General features: G+C 45.6%; 1 protein-coding gene across 1 annotated transcript in view; it reads left to right on the top strand.

The window, feature by feature from the left end:
- Positions 1-14682, top strand: part of SGIP1 (SH3GL interacting endocytic adaptor 1) — a 49617-nt gene that overhangs the window by 2820 nt on the left and 32115 nt on the right. Inside the window, exons 2-4 of the mRNA XM_030953810.1 lie at positions 9723-9786; positions 12657-12681; positions 14147-14224. Of these exons, the coding sequence (XP_030809670.1) occupies positions 9723-9786; positions 12657-12681; positions 14147-14224 (167 nt within the window). The remainder of the gene's footprint in view (positions 1-9722; positions 9787-12656; positions 12682-14146; positions 14225-14682) is intronic.

Here is a 14682-nt window from a genome sequence, read left to right as displayed (position 1 = left end):
CTCAGAAGCTCCCTGTGCAGAGGTGAACATTGGGCACAGAACAGGTTTGTCTCCTTGGGAATGCTCTGCTGCATCTCCAGGGCCTTGGGAGGCTTTGGGAAGTTTGGGAATGGCTGCTCAGGGAGGAGCTTGGATGCTGGGGAGGTGGGAGCGGACGTGGCTCCTTTGGAGAAGCTCATTCCTGCTGTCCCTGGGGTGATCCTGTGTTCCTCCAGACCCCAGAATGGGGGAGAGCCTTCCCAGAGCGGGAATTTCTTGGAAACTGGGGGGTTTGGTCACCCAGGGAATTTCCATGGGAATGTTCTGTCCAGCTGGGGACAGTGGGAGATGTCCCAGCCCTCGACAGGGGTGGGATGAGATGGGATTTAAGGTCCTTCCCAACCCAAACCAGTCTGGGATCCTCTGGTCACATCCAAACTGGGAAAATCCTTCTGGAATCATCTTTTAACCCTGCTGGTCTCCATTCTTGGATTGCTGGGCCCAGAGGCATCAATGGCACGTCCCAAAATTCCTTTTTGTTGGTTGAAAATTTACTTTATTTTATTTTTGGGTGGTCTGGTTTCAGTAAATTTTGTTTGAACGAGCTCAGTGTTGTCTGCAAGACTCAGCAAGGAAATTATCTGGGAAAATTTGGGGGGGTTTGGGTTTGAGGTAGGAAATTTGAGGGGGTTTTGGATTTGAGGAGGCAAAATTTGGGGGGTTGGGTTTGAGGAGGCAAAATTTGGGGGTTTTGGATTTGAGAAAGCCACCAGCAGGTTTGATGGAAATACCATGAGTTCAGGCATGGATGGAAAACCATCCCAGAAAATTCCCAGAGCACCGAGTCAGGAGTGTTGGGATTTTCCAGAGTTCGGTCAGAAATCCACGGCTGAGCTCGGATCCAAGGAGAGCCAGGGCCTGGTGTGGGATATCTCCATCTTTGCCCTCCGAGGTGGATTCTTCCAGAGCAGCTGGGATTTTCTGCAGTACTGGGAAGGAAATCACTTTTTGAGGATGTAGGAGGAGATTTTTTCTCCCTTTTCCCAGAAAATGCTGAGCCTGGTCCAGGGATTTGGCTGCTCTTGTAGCCCAGGGTGGGCTGGGGGTTTGGGACATCCCACCGTGCTCAAGGCCAAAGATGTCCATGGAGAAATTTGGGATTTTTCGGGGGTTGATCCAGGTGGGTTTGAGCTGTCAAGGAGGAATTCTGTGGGAATGAGGCCTTGGAAGTGAAAAGCTTGGAAGAGAACTGGGGAAAAAGCTCTGGAGCTCTTGGGTTTGGGGTTCATAAACAAAAAAAACAACACCCAAAACAACAACAAAAGAGACAAAATCTGGGAAAAGAAAGTGGAAAAACCTAAAAAAAAAAAATAATATGGGAAAACCTGGGGAAAAAAACTGGCAAAACCCCCCAAAATAAGGCAAAACCTAAAAAAAAAAGGCACAACTCCTCCTTGGGGTGAGCCCAGTTTAAAACGTGCCCTTGGGCATCTGGAACTGGTGGCCAAACGCAGGAATTTGGGATTTCCTGCCAAGGCAGGAATTTCCTGTGTGATTCACCAGCCTCACTCTGTCCCAGGGATTGCAGGAGAGAAAATTCCAGGTGAGGTCAGGGCTGCTCACCTTGGGCCTCCCCAGGGAGGGGTTTTACCCTTTAAAAACGAACGTGGGTTTGGGGGAAATCCTGCCCTAAATGGTGATGCTGAGCCCCCAGAGCTGTTGGAGGTGAAAAATGGGATTTACCCAGAGTTTGTGGCTGGAATCCCAGGCCAGTTTTGGGTTTGGAAAGGAGGAACGTGAAGGAAAATGGGATTTATCCAGAGCTTGTGGCAGGAATCCTGACCCAGTTTTGGGAGAGCAGGAACGTGGAGGAGAACGGGATTAACCCAGAGTTTGTGGCAGGAATCCCAATCCAATATTGGGATTGGAGGGGAGAACATGGAGGCAAATGGGATTTATGCAGAATTTGTGGCAGTATTGGGACTGGAGAGGAGGAATAAGAAGGAAAAACCGGGGAGGAGGGGAAGGCAGAGCTCCTCCCCAGAGCAGTGACCTGGAAGTGCTGGGAGGCTCCAGAGCTGTCAGGAAGGATCCATCTGCCTCGGCAGGGGAGGCACTGGGAATTCTGCCTCTTCCCCACATGGACCTGTATCGTTTTTCCCAGATATATATATATATATAATTTTCCCATATATATATATAATTTTCCCATATATATGCATATATAATTTTCTCATATATCTATATAAAATTTTCCCAATCTTTATATATATATATATATATATATATATGGGAAAATTCTATATAATTTTCCCACATATATATATATATGGGAATTTTTAATATAGATATATATGGGAAAATTCTATATAATTTTCCCATATATATCTATATAATATTTTCCCCATCATTTATCTATATAAAATGGATATATATAAATTCCATAAATTCCCATCATTTATCTATATAAAATGGATATATATAAATTCCATAAATTCCCATCATTTATCTATATAAAATGGATCTATATACATTCCCATATGTATATCTAGATAAAATCTTCCCATATGTATCTATATGAAATGTATATATATATAAATTCCATAAATTCACACAATTTATCTACATAAAATTGATATATATTCCCATATGTATATCTATATAAAATTTTCCCATATATATCTATATAAAAATATATATAAATTCCATAAATTCCCATAATTTATCTATATAAAATTGATATATATACATTCCCATATGTATATCTATATAAAATTTTCCCATATATATATCTATGTAACATTTTCCCATAATTTATCTATATAAAATTGATATATATACATTCCCATATATATCTATATAAAATTTTCCCATATATATATCTATGTAACATTTTCCCATAATTTATCTATATAAAATTGATATATATACATTCCCATATATATCCATATAAAATTTTCCCATATATATATCCATATAAAGTTCTCCCAATCTTTAGATAGATAGATATAGGAAAATTTTAGATAATTTTCCCATATATATATATATATCTATATAAAGTTTTCTCATATATATATGTATATAAAATTTTCCCATATATATAAATTTCATATATATATCTTTATTTATTTTCTCATATAATTTTCCCATTTTCCCTGCCAGCTCTTTTTCAAACTCATTTCTTCAACGCCAGCCCATGCATGTGATTTTTTAATTTTTTTTTTTAATTTTTTTTTCTCTCCCTGCTGTTTGGGAGGACAAACCCAAAGAGCCCCAAGGCCTGGAGGGCGGCGCAGGTGGATTTTTAGGGAAGGAGCTTTTGGCAGGAGCACAAGCGTGGCCCTGTTTGCTGTGCCAGCCATTGAGAGCTCAGCCTTTGTCCCAAGCAGCTCCCAAAGCTGCGGCCGCCTCTTCCTGGGCACTTCCCAGGGCTCCTCTGCTCTGCTGGGGCAATGAAAGGGCAGCGAGGCTGCAAGTGCTTCCAGCTGCTGGGCTTGGCCACTGACACCCCCCCAAAATTGATCTAGTTCTGATTTTTCAATTAGTTTCAGCTGTTGGGGTTTCATTTTATTTTTTCCCTTTTAAATTTTATTTCCCCCCCCTTTTAATTTTATTTCCCCCCCTTTTTAATTTTAATTTTCCCCCCTTTTAATTTTAATTTTTCCCCCCTTTTAATTTTATTTTTCCCCCTTTTAATTTTATTTTTCCCCCTTTTAATTTTATTTTTCCCCCTTTTAATTTTATTTTTCCCTTTTCAATTTTATTTTTCCCCCCTTATAATTTTATTTTTTTCCCCCTTATAATTTTATTTTTCCCCCCTTTTAATTTTATTTTCCCCCCTTTTAATTCTATTTTCCCCCCCTTTTAATATTTTATTTTTCCTCCCTTTTAATATTTTATTTTTCCCCCCATTTAATATTTTATTTTCCCCCCTTTTAATATTTTATTTTTCCCCTCCTTCTAATTTTATTTTCCCCCTCTTTTAGTTTTAATTTTCCCCCTCTTTTAATTTTAATTTTCCCCCATATTAATTTTATTCCCCCCATATTAATTTTATTTCCCCCCTCCCTTTAAATTTTTTCCCCATTTTAATTTTATTTCCCCCCCCTTTTAATTTTATTTTTCCCCCCATTTTAATTCTTCAATTTTAGTGTTTTCCTTTTAAATTTTTTTTCCCATTTTATTTCTTGGAGCCAGAGATTTTGGGGCTGTCCTGTGGGAATTCTGCCCTTCTCCTGCCCTGCTCAGGGAATTTTGGTGTGGGACTGGGAAGGGGGAATTCCCCAGCACATCCCAGTTCACTCTGGATTGCTGCTGGCAATGAGAAGTTTGTTTAAAAGCAGATTTTAAATCCTGAATTATCTGGGAAAAAACATTCCTTACCCACCCCAGCCTTGGAAAAGCTCTTCTGGGATTGGCGCTCTTAAATTGTCTTTAAATTCTGATTTTTTCTTTGGTGTCATTCATGTTTAAATTTTTTAGGCGATGTACTGAGGAAACAAATCTTAAAATTCTTCACCTACACCTGGTCAGGAATTGCAAAGCTCAAGCTGGGATTAATTTGTGGCAAATGTCAGGAATTTTGGGAGCATTGGAGCAGGAAGGATGAGATTCCCCAGCCTGCCCCTGCTCCAGGTGCACCAAGGATTTCAGGCAGCCCCACAAATAAATGAAATAAATGCATGAAATGATATATAATGTTAGATTTATGGAAACCATCAAAGGTGGGCCTTGTTATTAGAGTTGCTATTAATCATTAATTAATAATAATCATGAAACCCTGGAATGGTTTGGGTTGGAAACACCTCCAAGCTCACCCCATTCCAGCCCTGCCAGGTCAGGGACAATTCCCAATATCCCAGGTCGTTCCCAGCCCTGTCCAGCCTGGCCTTGGACTCTTCAACAGCCCCAAATTCATTAATACATAATAATTAATATAATTGCTGTAGCATGTAATATCAAATAATCTAAAATACTGTAAAATGCAATACATAAAATGCAAACCAGGTAATATACACTATTATAAAATACTATAAAATACTATAAAATGCAATGTAGAAGATATCATATATAATATTATATATGGGAAAAATGTTGAGTGGGAAATATTAACTGGGAAACAAATATTAACTGGGAAACAATAACTTTGAAATAAATATTGAGTGGGAAATAACTGGAAAACAAATAATAACTACTGAGTGGGGAAAATATACTAACTGGGAAAAAATATGTAAACTGGGAAATATTGACTGGGAAGCAAATATTGAGTGGGAAATAAATAATGAGTGGGAAATATTAACTGGGAAAGAAAATACTGAGTGGGAAATAAATAATGAGTGGGAAATATTAACTGGGAAAGAAATATTAACTGTGATGCAAATGTTGAGTGAGAGATGTTAACTGGGGAAAAAATTAGCTGGGAGAAAATTATTAACTGGGAAATATTAACTGGGAAACAAGAACTGGGGAACAAATATTGAGTGGGAAATAACTGGGAATCAAATAATTACTCCTGAGTGGAGGAAAATATATTAACTGGGAAAAAGAAAGTATTAACTGGGAAAAAGAAAGTATTAACTGGGAAATATGGACTGGGAAACAAATATTGAGTGGGATTGGCTTTGTGCTGCAGGGGGGAAGGAAATGGGGATTTTGGGCGTGCCAAGGACCAAAAATGCCCATTTTGGTACCAAAATCTGCTTGTGGTGTCCAGGCTGGGGAGAATCTTTGGGGTGTCCTGCAGGGCCCCAAAGCTGGGATGAGGATTTAGGGCCTGCTGGGGTTTAAAGCAGACAGGACTCAGTTTTTTCATGTAGAAAAAGCTAATTCTTTATTCCTAAAACTTATATAGTTTTTAAAAGACTTTGTTTTTGACTCGAATTGGCTGTAATTTTTTTGCTGCTTATCCTCTTGGTTACAAGGTGCCTGTGTGTGCACGTGCAAGACTTTTTTGAAGAGATGTTCACATTATTTTTGGTGGATTCTTGTGGACCATAGTTATTGTTCATTATTATTATTTGTTATGACAGGTGTAACTTATTTTTCTTGGCAAGAACAGACTGTTGTGTAAACTCATTCTTGAGATTCTTCCTTATGGGAATTAACTGACTGCACTTAGCTGAAGTGGCAGGCCTAAACCACAATTCTATGCTTTTCTTTTATAATATTTTTATTTTTTTGTTTTTATGTAGCATTACCCTGCCTTAGAATTGAATTTGCTGCGTGGCTTTTCCCTCTGGGAATACCTGAGGATTTCAGGAGTTTGCTTTGCTGTGCTGAGCACAGGCAGGGTTGTTCTCTCCTTGGATTCCCAGATTTCTGGGCTCTCCCAAGGAATTTGGGAGCAATTTGCAGGTTTGAGTGTGCTGGGCAAAGCAAAGGACAAGTCACACAATAAATTCAAGTTTCAGGCAGGGTGATGTTACCTACAAATAATTACATTATTTGTAGACAAAATTTATTTACATTTATTTATATATATATATAAATAAAATTAAATATATCAATCTATATAGAATTTATTTTATATATTTATATATATAAAATATTTATTTACATTACATTAAATGCACACAAAACATTATAAAAGAAAGGCCTTATTAAATTATGAACTTATAAAAGTTAATTCCCATAAGAAAGAATCTAAAGAATGAGAATCAGTTTACATAACAACCTAATCTTGCCAAGAAAAATAAGTTACACCTGTCATAACAGAAGATCCACCCCATAAGAATCCACAAAATTAATGTAAACATCTATTTAAAAAGCCTTGCCCGTTCACACACAAGCACCTTCTAACCAATAGAATAAACAGCAAAAAAAATCACCAGCCAATTCAATCCTACACAAAGTCTTTAAAAACTATATCAATGTAATCTTTACAAATGAAAATGAGCTTTTCCTGCATGAAAAAATTGATTTGAGGCTGCTCAAATCCAGCTCTGAAAATGCCCCGCACCCACCACAAGGAACAATCCATCCTAAGAGTGATTATTTCATTTTCCTCCTCCTCTTCCTTCTTTCCCTGCTCCTCAGTCTGTCACAGATAAAATTTATCTTTGTGCACAGATGAAGTAGAATTCATTTCAAGCAATTTTTTCTACTTCAGTCATCACAAAGAGCATCCACGCTCTGCCTTTCCTCCTGGAGAGGAGTTTTCCCCATGAGCTCCATGCTCCCAGGTGAATAATTTTCCCTCCAGGGACCTCCTTCAATATTTAAAACTTAAATTTAGAAATCAATACTTGGGGGTCCAGAGGCAACCTGGGGCTGGAGGGTGGCGGGCTGGATTTGGGGGAATGGACTTGGTTTGCTCCTAGAATTCAGCTTTTGGTGCAGAAAATGATGTTGGTCCTTCTTGAGAACAAAGCAGAGAAAATTTTCAGAGTTTTAAAATAGCAAATTGTGTTTCCCAGCTGGAATTCTTATGGACAGCAGGATAAAAGGGGGTTTAGAGGCGGATGGTGCTGGGCTTGGAGAGGCTTTTGTGGCCGAGGTGGGATCAGCCAGCAGCTCAGCCTGGCTCTGCCCTGGCAGCCCTGGAACCTCCAGCCCAGAGAATTCCCCCTGGAATTCCCATGGCTCAGGGCTGGGAGCTCCAGATGGACATGGTTTGATTAATTTTTGTAAGGCTGAGTCTTGCCAGGACAGGTCTTGGGGAGCTTCAGCCCTGAAAGTACCTGGCAGGGGGCTGGAGGAGCAGATCCCAACCCCAGCTCAGCCCCTGTGCCCTGGATGGGGAATTTTCCTGTGTCAGGAACTCAGGAGCAGATCCCATCCCCAGCTCAGTCCCTGCCCTGGATGGGGAATTTTCCTGTGCCAGGGACTGGAGAAGGAGAAGATCCCAACCTCAGCTCAGCCCCTGTTCCTTTGGATGGGGAATTTTCCTGTGCCAGGGGTTGGAGGAGGAGCAGATCCCAACCCCAGCTCAATCCTCCTCCAGATGGGGGATTTTCCTGTGCCAGGGACTCAGGAGCAGATCCCATCCCCAGCTCAGCCCCTGTGCCCTGGATGGGGAATTTTCCTGTGCCAGGGACTCAGGAGCAGATCCCATCCCCAGCTCAGTCCCTCTCCTCTAGATGGGGAATTTTCCTGTGCCAGGGACTGGAGGAGGAGCAGATCCCAACCTCAGCTCAGCCCCTGTTCCTCTGGATGGGGAATTTTCCTGCTCCAGTGACTCAGGAGCAGATCCCAACCCCAGCTCAGTCCCTGCTCCTCCAGATGGGGAATTTTCCTGTGCCAGGGACTGGAGGAGGAGCAGATCCCAACCCCAGCTCAATCCTCCTCTGGATGGGGAATTTTCCTGTGCCAGGGACTCAGGAGCAGATCCCATCCCCAGCTCAATCCCTGTTCCCTGGATGGGGAATTTTCCTGTGCCAGGGACTCAGGAGCTGCTGGAAATCCCATCCTGGGATAAGGGAAGATGTCCCTGCCTGTGAGGAGCAGGGTGATCTCTAAAATCCCCTGCAGCCCAAACCATCCCAGAATTCTGCAAGAAGAGGGAAAGGCTTGGAGGAACCCACTGTGCTCCTTCTGTCCTCCAGGGGCTGTGGGGTGGCTGCTGCTCCCGGGGCTCTGGAATTTCAGGATTTCCCAGCTGGCCCTGGAATCCTTGGTGCCAGGCACTGAGCAGATAAAAACCAGGGCTGAGCACAACCAAACTCGGGTTTAAGCTGGGTTTGAGCACCCAGGAGGGTTTTTCCTCCTTCCAGCAGTGCCCACAAACAGCACGGGAAAGGAGGGAGTCATCAGGACAGAAATATTGGGAATAACAGCTGGGAAATATTGATTGGGAAACAAATATTAACTGGGAAATATTAACTGTGAAAACAATATTGACTGGGAAACAAATATTAAGTGGGAAATACTGACTGGGTAACAAATATTGAATGGGAAATATTAACTAGGAAAAAAAATACTCAGTGGGATATGATAACTGGGAAATAATATAGAGTAACTGGGAAATAATATAGAGTAACTGGGAAATAATAAGTGCAAAACAAATATTGAGTGGGAAATATTAGCTGGGAAATCTTGACTGTGAAACAATTAACTGTGGAAAAAAATTAAATGTGAAAAATAACTGGGAAATACATTAACTGGGAAGTAATAACTGGGAAAAATATTAAATGTGGAAAAGAATATTAACTGTGAAACAAATATTAACTGGGAAGTTATAACTGTGAAACAAATATTAACTGGGAAATATTAACTGGGAGAAAAATAACCCTGAAATTAATATTAACTGGGGAAAAACCCCTGAAATATTAACTGGGAAATAATAACTGAGACAAATATTGAGTGGGAAACATTAACTGGGAAATTATAACTGTGAAACAATTAACTGGGAAATAATAACTGGGAAACAAATATTGAGTGGGAAATAATAACTGTAATAAATATTAACTGGGAGATATTAACTGTGAAACAAATATGGAGTGAGAAATAATAACTGTGAAACAGATATGGAGTGGGAAATAATAAGTGTGAAATAAATATTGAGTGTGGAATATTAGGTGGGCCGCATACTGGGAGAGAGTTATTTAATGTTAAATGAACAAATAAATGGCAGAAAGGAATGTCCCCAAGCTCCCGGCAGCCCCTCAGTTCTGAGACTCTCACATCCCCTGGCTCGTCCCTTTTCTCGCCCCATTTTTGGGCTGCAGCCAGGGGGGCCGTGAGGAGCCCTGAGGAGATTTCCTGGGGGTGCATTAACAATTCCTTTTTCCCTGTTCCTCGCCCAGGACTGAAGAAGCGCACCAGGAAGGCCTTTGGCATACGCAGGAAAGAGAAGGACACTGACTCCACGTGAGTTATCGGGGCTCAGGAACCTTTCGTGGGCTCTCGGCAGGAATTTGGGGCATCCCGGGCTGCTGTTGTCATCCTTGGATGGAGTTTTATCAGCACATCCCAGCTGTTCCCTGCATGTGCAGCAAATCTGGGATTTCCTGGGAGCTCTCAGTGCGTGGGGGATTTTTGGGGATGAGTGGAAAAAGAGGACTTGGAGTTGGAGCAGATTCCTCTCTGCTCTTTAGAGCTGGTTAGAGGTGAAAATTGGATTTATACAGATGTTTGTGCAGGGTTTGGTGGCTGGGGCTGGTGCAGCACAGGGATTTCACTTCCCAGAAAACATCTGGATTCTTCCCACATCTGGTGGGGATGCTGTGTGCAGGGGCTGAGCCTGGGCTGGAGCCCCAGGAGAGGCTGGGGGAGCTGGGAAGGGGCTGGAGAATCCCTGAGGGAGCTGGGAAGGGGCTCAGCCTGAAGCAAAGGAGGCTCAGGGGGCCCTTGTGGCTCTGCACAGCTCCTGCCAGGAGGGGACAGCCAGGGGGTCGGGCTCTGCTGCAGGGAACAGGGACAGGAGCAGAGGCAACGGCCCCAGGCTGGGCCAAGGTGGATATTTGGGAATATTCCTTCCTGGAAAGGTTCTCCAGCCCTGGCACAGCTGCCCAGGAGTCCCCATCCCTGGAGAGATTTAAAATCCCTGTGGATGTGGCACCTGGGGACACGAAGTGGCCTTGGCAGTGCTGGGAGTGGTTGGGTTTGATGATCTCAGAGGGCTTTTCCAACCCCAACCATTCCATGATTCTCAGCCACCCCTGCTGTGGCTTTGGGGTGGATGTCCCCAAGTGCTGTGGCCAAGGAGCCTGTGCCAGCAGGTCCTGGGGACAGCAGGGGACAGGCAGCAGCGAGTCCCTTCCTGCAGCTCTGCTCAGGTGTTTCATGGTCAGCAGAAACTCCGAGGTTTTTCCTTTTATTCCATTTGGATTGGTTCCCCTGAGCTGTTTGGTGTCCTGCTGGGAGCTGCTTGGAGGTTTCCCATGCCAAGGGACAGGCCTGGCCTGGTGGCCCTGGGGTCTCTGCCAGGCTTTTCCTGCTGCAAAGAGCAGGGACACGCGGAGCACATCCCCACAGAGGGACGTGCAGCCCCAAGGCGCCATCCTGCTGTCCCCAGGGATGGTGGCACCCACCCACCGGGCTGTGGGACAGCCGGGAGCTCTGGCTGGGTGTGAGTTCATCCATCCTTTATCCCGATGGGTGGGAATGAGGCTCCTTTGCTTCTCCTTCCCTTGGGAAAGCGCTGGAGCTGGGGCTGGGCACTGCCTTATCCAGTGCTGGGATTCGCCCAGCTCCATCCCGATCCCGCGGCTCCCTCCGTCCTAATCCCATCCCAATCCCGCTGCTCCCTCCATCCCATCCCATCCCGATCCTGCTGCTCCCTCCATCCCATCCCATCCCGATCCCGCTGCTCCCTCCATCCCAATCCCAAGGCTTCCTCCCATCTCATCCCAATCCCGATTCTCCCTCCATCCCATCCCAATCCCAAGTCTTCCTCCCATCCCGATCCCGCTGCTCCCTCCATCCCATCCCAATCCCGCTGCTCCATCCCATCCCATCCCGTTGCTCCCTCCATCCCATCCGATCCCGCTGCTCCCGGCGGCGGAGGTGGCGCCGAGGCCAGCCGGAGCTCGCTGCAATTAGCAGCAGCAGCAGTGATTAGCACGGCGGGGTCACGGCGCGGGCACGGCCCGGGGCTTTGGGCGCTCTCCAAATCCCCGCCGGCAGCAGCGGGGATGGGACCGGGAGAGAGAGAGGGAGGAGAGAGTGATGGAACCGGGAGAGGAGAAGAAGGGCAGGGATGGAACGTGGAGAGAAAGGCAGGGATGGAACCGGGAGAGAAAAGGAGGGAGAGAAGAGGCGGAGATGGAGCGGGAGAGGGCAGGGATGAAGGGCATGGAGCGGGAGAAGGCAGGGATGGTGGCATCTGCCACCCCCGGCCACCACCCCTCCCAGGACACCGCGCCGGGGTCCCTGGAGCTGCTGATGGGTCTGGAATGGTTCTGCTGGAGCTGCTGGGAGGGTGTCCCCAGCAATTCCAGCCGGGATGGGAGCAGCAGGTGACGCCCCCTGTGCTGGGGATCGCGCAGTGAGGGGGGAACATAACAGCAGAAGGGATTTTTGCCGAAAGGATTTCGGGGATTTTGTGCAAGGAGATGGAGCCCGAATAGGAGAGATGGGACACAGCTTGGGTTGACTGAAGAGCTCTCCGGGCTGGCGTTATTCCCTGCGGAAGCAGGAGCTCCCAGCAGCGTTCCCTGGTGCCCGAGCCAGGCGGGAGCCGGCGGCTCTTCCCCGGTGGTGCGGGGAACCCGGGCTGTGCGGGAGGAGCCCGCCTGCATCCCCTGGACATTTGCACTCCCTGAATCCCGACATCCCTGCAGAGCTGCCGTGAGCCAGCCCCGATCCCAAATCCCATCGGCAGCCGGGATCGGGGTCCCTGGGGAGCCTCGGCGGCTCCCGATGCACTCGGCAGAGCAGCGTCTGTCCTTCTGGCAGAGTGAAAGCCTGGAATTCCTCCAGTGGGATTCCTGTCCCCTGCGAGGATGGACGCGGGGCAGGGATGTGGCTGTGGGATGGTGCAGGAGCCAGCTGGGACAGTGCCAGCCCCAGCACTTTATTTCCTGACAAACCTGAAATTTATCAGCTGATAACACGAGGGAAAAAAGTTCTGTGCCCTTGTGTGGGTTCCACAAGGTGCAGTAACTCAGATGTGCTGATAATGCCATAACTCCAGGCTTTGCTGCCACAAATTCATTTTAAAATTTAGAAATTCATTTCCCTGAGTTAATTGGGTGTGGTCTGGGCACTAACACAGCTCCTTTTTCTGTTCTTTCCAGAGGGTCACCAGACAGGGATGGCATCGTGAGTATTGCCCAGTGTCACCTTCCCTTCCACCACCATCAGCATTTGTGAACAGTTTTCTGTTTAATATAGAAAATAAATATAAACAAGGCAAATTCTGTGTTTCCTATAAAAACACCACCAGAGGGAGGCCTGAGGAGCACAGGGGCAGAGGGAGCAGGTGTTCTGCTAAAGCCCAGCTCCTCATCCTCGTTTCCACCCCTGCTAATTGGCTTGGGCCAGATTTGCTGCCTGAGGAGTTCATTGCCAGAGCAGCTGTTTCCAACCTCTATTTTTATTTTCTATATTAACCTGAAAACCATGAGATGTTTGTGGTTTGTTGGTTTCTTTTGGTTTTTTTTCCTTTTAATTATTGCTGCTTTTATTCCTGGCGTTAGACTGAAATGTCCCTGCTAGAGCTGGGTAGGAGATGGGCCCTGTCTCCTTTAGAGTTTGATATAAAAAATATTCTGGGTTCAGACTGGGCTTTATTTCTTCAGCAAATCCAGATTTTAGAATTTCCCCTCAAAATAAAGACGAGCCCCTTGTGAGGCTCAGCAGGGAGAGTAGTGCTGGGCTATCTTTAAAAAGATAAAAATTTGTGGGCCGAGCTGCTCCTTGCACGAAATAATTTTAGTTTTCCCCCCAATCTGACCCAAAATCCTTGGCTTTGGGCACGTCTGTGTTTTTTAAGCTACTTGTTAGGAAATAGAGATAAAAGTAAAGGTAATGCTTTCAGCAGGGCTCTATTCAGCAGAGGTAAATTAACAAATAGCAGGTTTAGGCTGGATAAATTAATAAATAGCAGGATAAATTAATAAATAACAGGTTTAGGTGGGGTAAATTAACAAATAGCAGGTTTAGATGGGATAAATTAATAAATAGCAGGTTTAGGTTGGACATCAGGAGGAATTTCTCCACAGAAAGGCTGTTCAGGGAGGTTTGGAGTCCCCATCCCTGGAGGTGTCCCCACCTGGATGTGACACTTGGTGACAAGGTGGGGATGGGCACAGCTTGGGCTGGATAATCCTGGAGTTTCAGTTCTGTGAATATCCAGGGAACATCCCCAGGCTGTTCCCTCTTCCAGCAGAAATCCCATGGGCAGCTTTTCCTCACCAGGTGTGGGCAGAGGGACCTCAGGTGTCCTCTCCAAGGATGCAGAAATGCAATTTTTAGGGGACAAAATGAAGCCCCTGGAGGTGATTGAGGCAGAGGGATTGGCGATGGAGACATTTAATATCATTTTTCATCCTTTTCCATATAATTTTTGCAGCCACTGGAGTGGCCAGGAGGCAAATCCTGACTGCTGAATAGAGCCCACAGGAAAATCCACCTTCAATCCTGGTGGAGCCACAGCTGAGCCTTCCTTTCCTGACAAATTTCTGTTCCCTGCTTCCTAAAACTCAGTTTTGTGCACTTAAAACCCAAAAAAGCCCAGCCAAGGAGCAGCTGTTTTAACCCTTTTTGTGCCACCCCCACCTTGCAGCAGCCCAGCCCTCATCCCAATGATCCAACCTCCAATAGCAAAGCCGAGGGCACGCGGGAAGGAGGAAATAAAAACGGGGTAAGGAAAACTGAGCTCGGCCCCCAGCTCCCACAGGGCTGTGAAAAACAGGGAGCCCCCCTTGGTTTGGAACCCAGAGTGCAGGAAAATCCCTTTAGGGTCAGCCAGGCCCATGGAAACGGGGTTCAATACAAATGGATGGGGGAAAAGCAGGAATCCCCAGGAGCAGCACCCAGAATTCCCACGGAACAGAACCCAGGGGAGGTTTTCCCTCCTCAGCTGAGCTCCCAAGGGAGCTGCTCCGCCCAGAGCTGTGGAGCCCTGGACCAGGGAGTGCATCCTGCCAGCCCTCTGGAGGGAGCTGGGATGGGAATGGTCCCTCTGGGAGCTCGAGGGAGCTGGATTGTCCCATTTTGGTGCCCAAAATCATGGTGGCCGTGGGACTTTGAATGGGTTTGTGTGCCCAGAGACAGCCAGGAAAGGGTTCCAGAGGTGAGGGATGCCTGGAGTCTCTTCCA

This window comes from Camarhynchus parvulus, chromosome 8 (assembly GCF_901933205.1).
Source record: "Camarhynchus parvulus chromosome 8, STF_HiC, whole genome shotgun sequence".
Classification (NCBI taxonomy): domain Eukaryota; kingdom Metazoa; phylum Chordata; class Aves; order Passeriformes; family Thraupidae; genus Camarhynchus; species Camarhynchus parvulus.
Note: the sequence above shows the minus strand (reverse complement) of the source record. Positions and strands in the feature narration are given on the sequence as shown.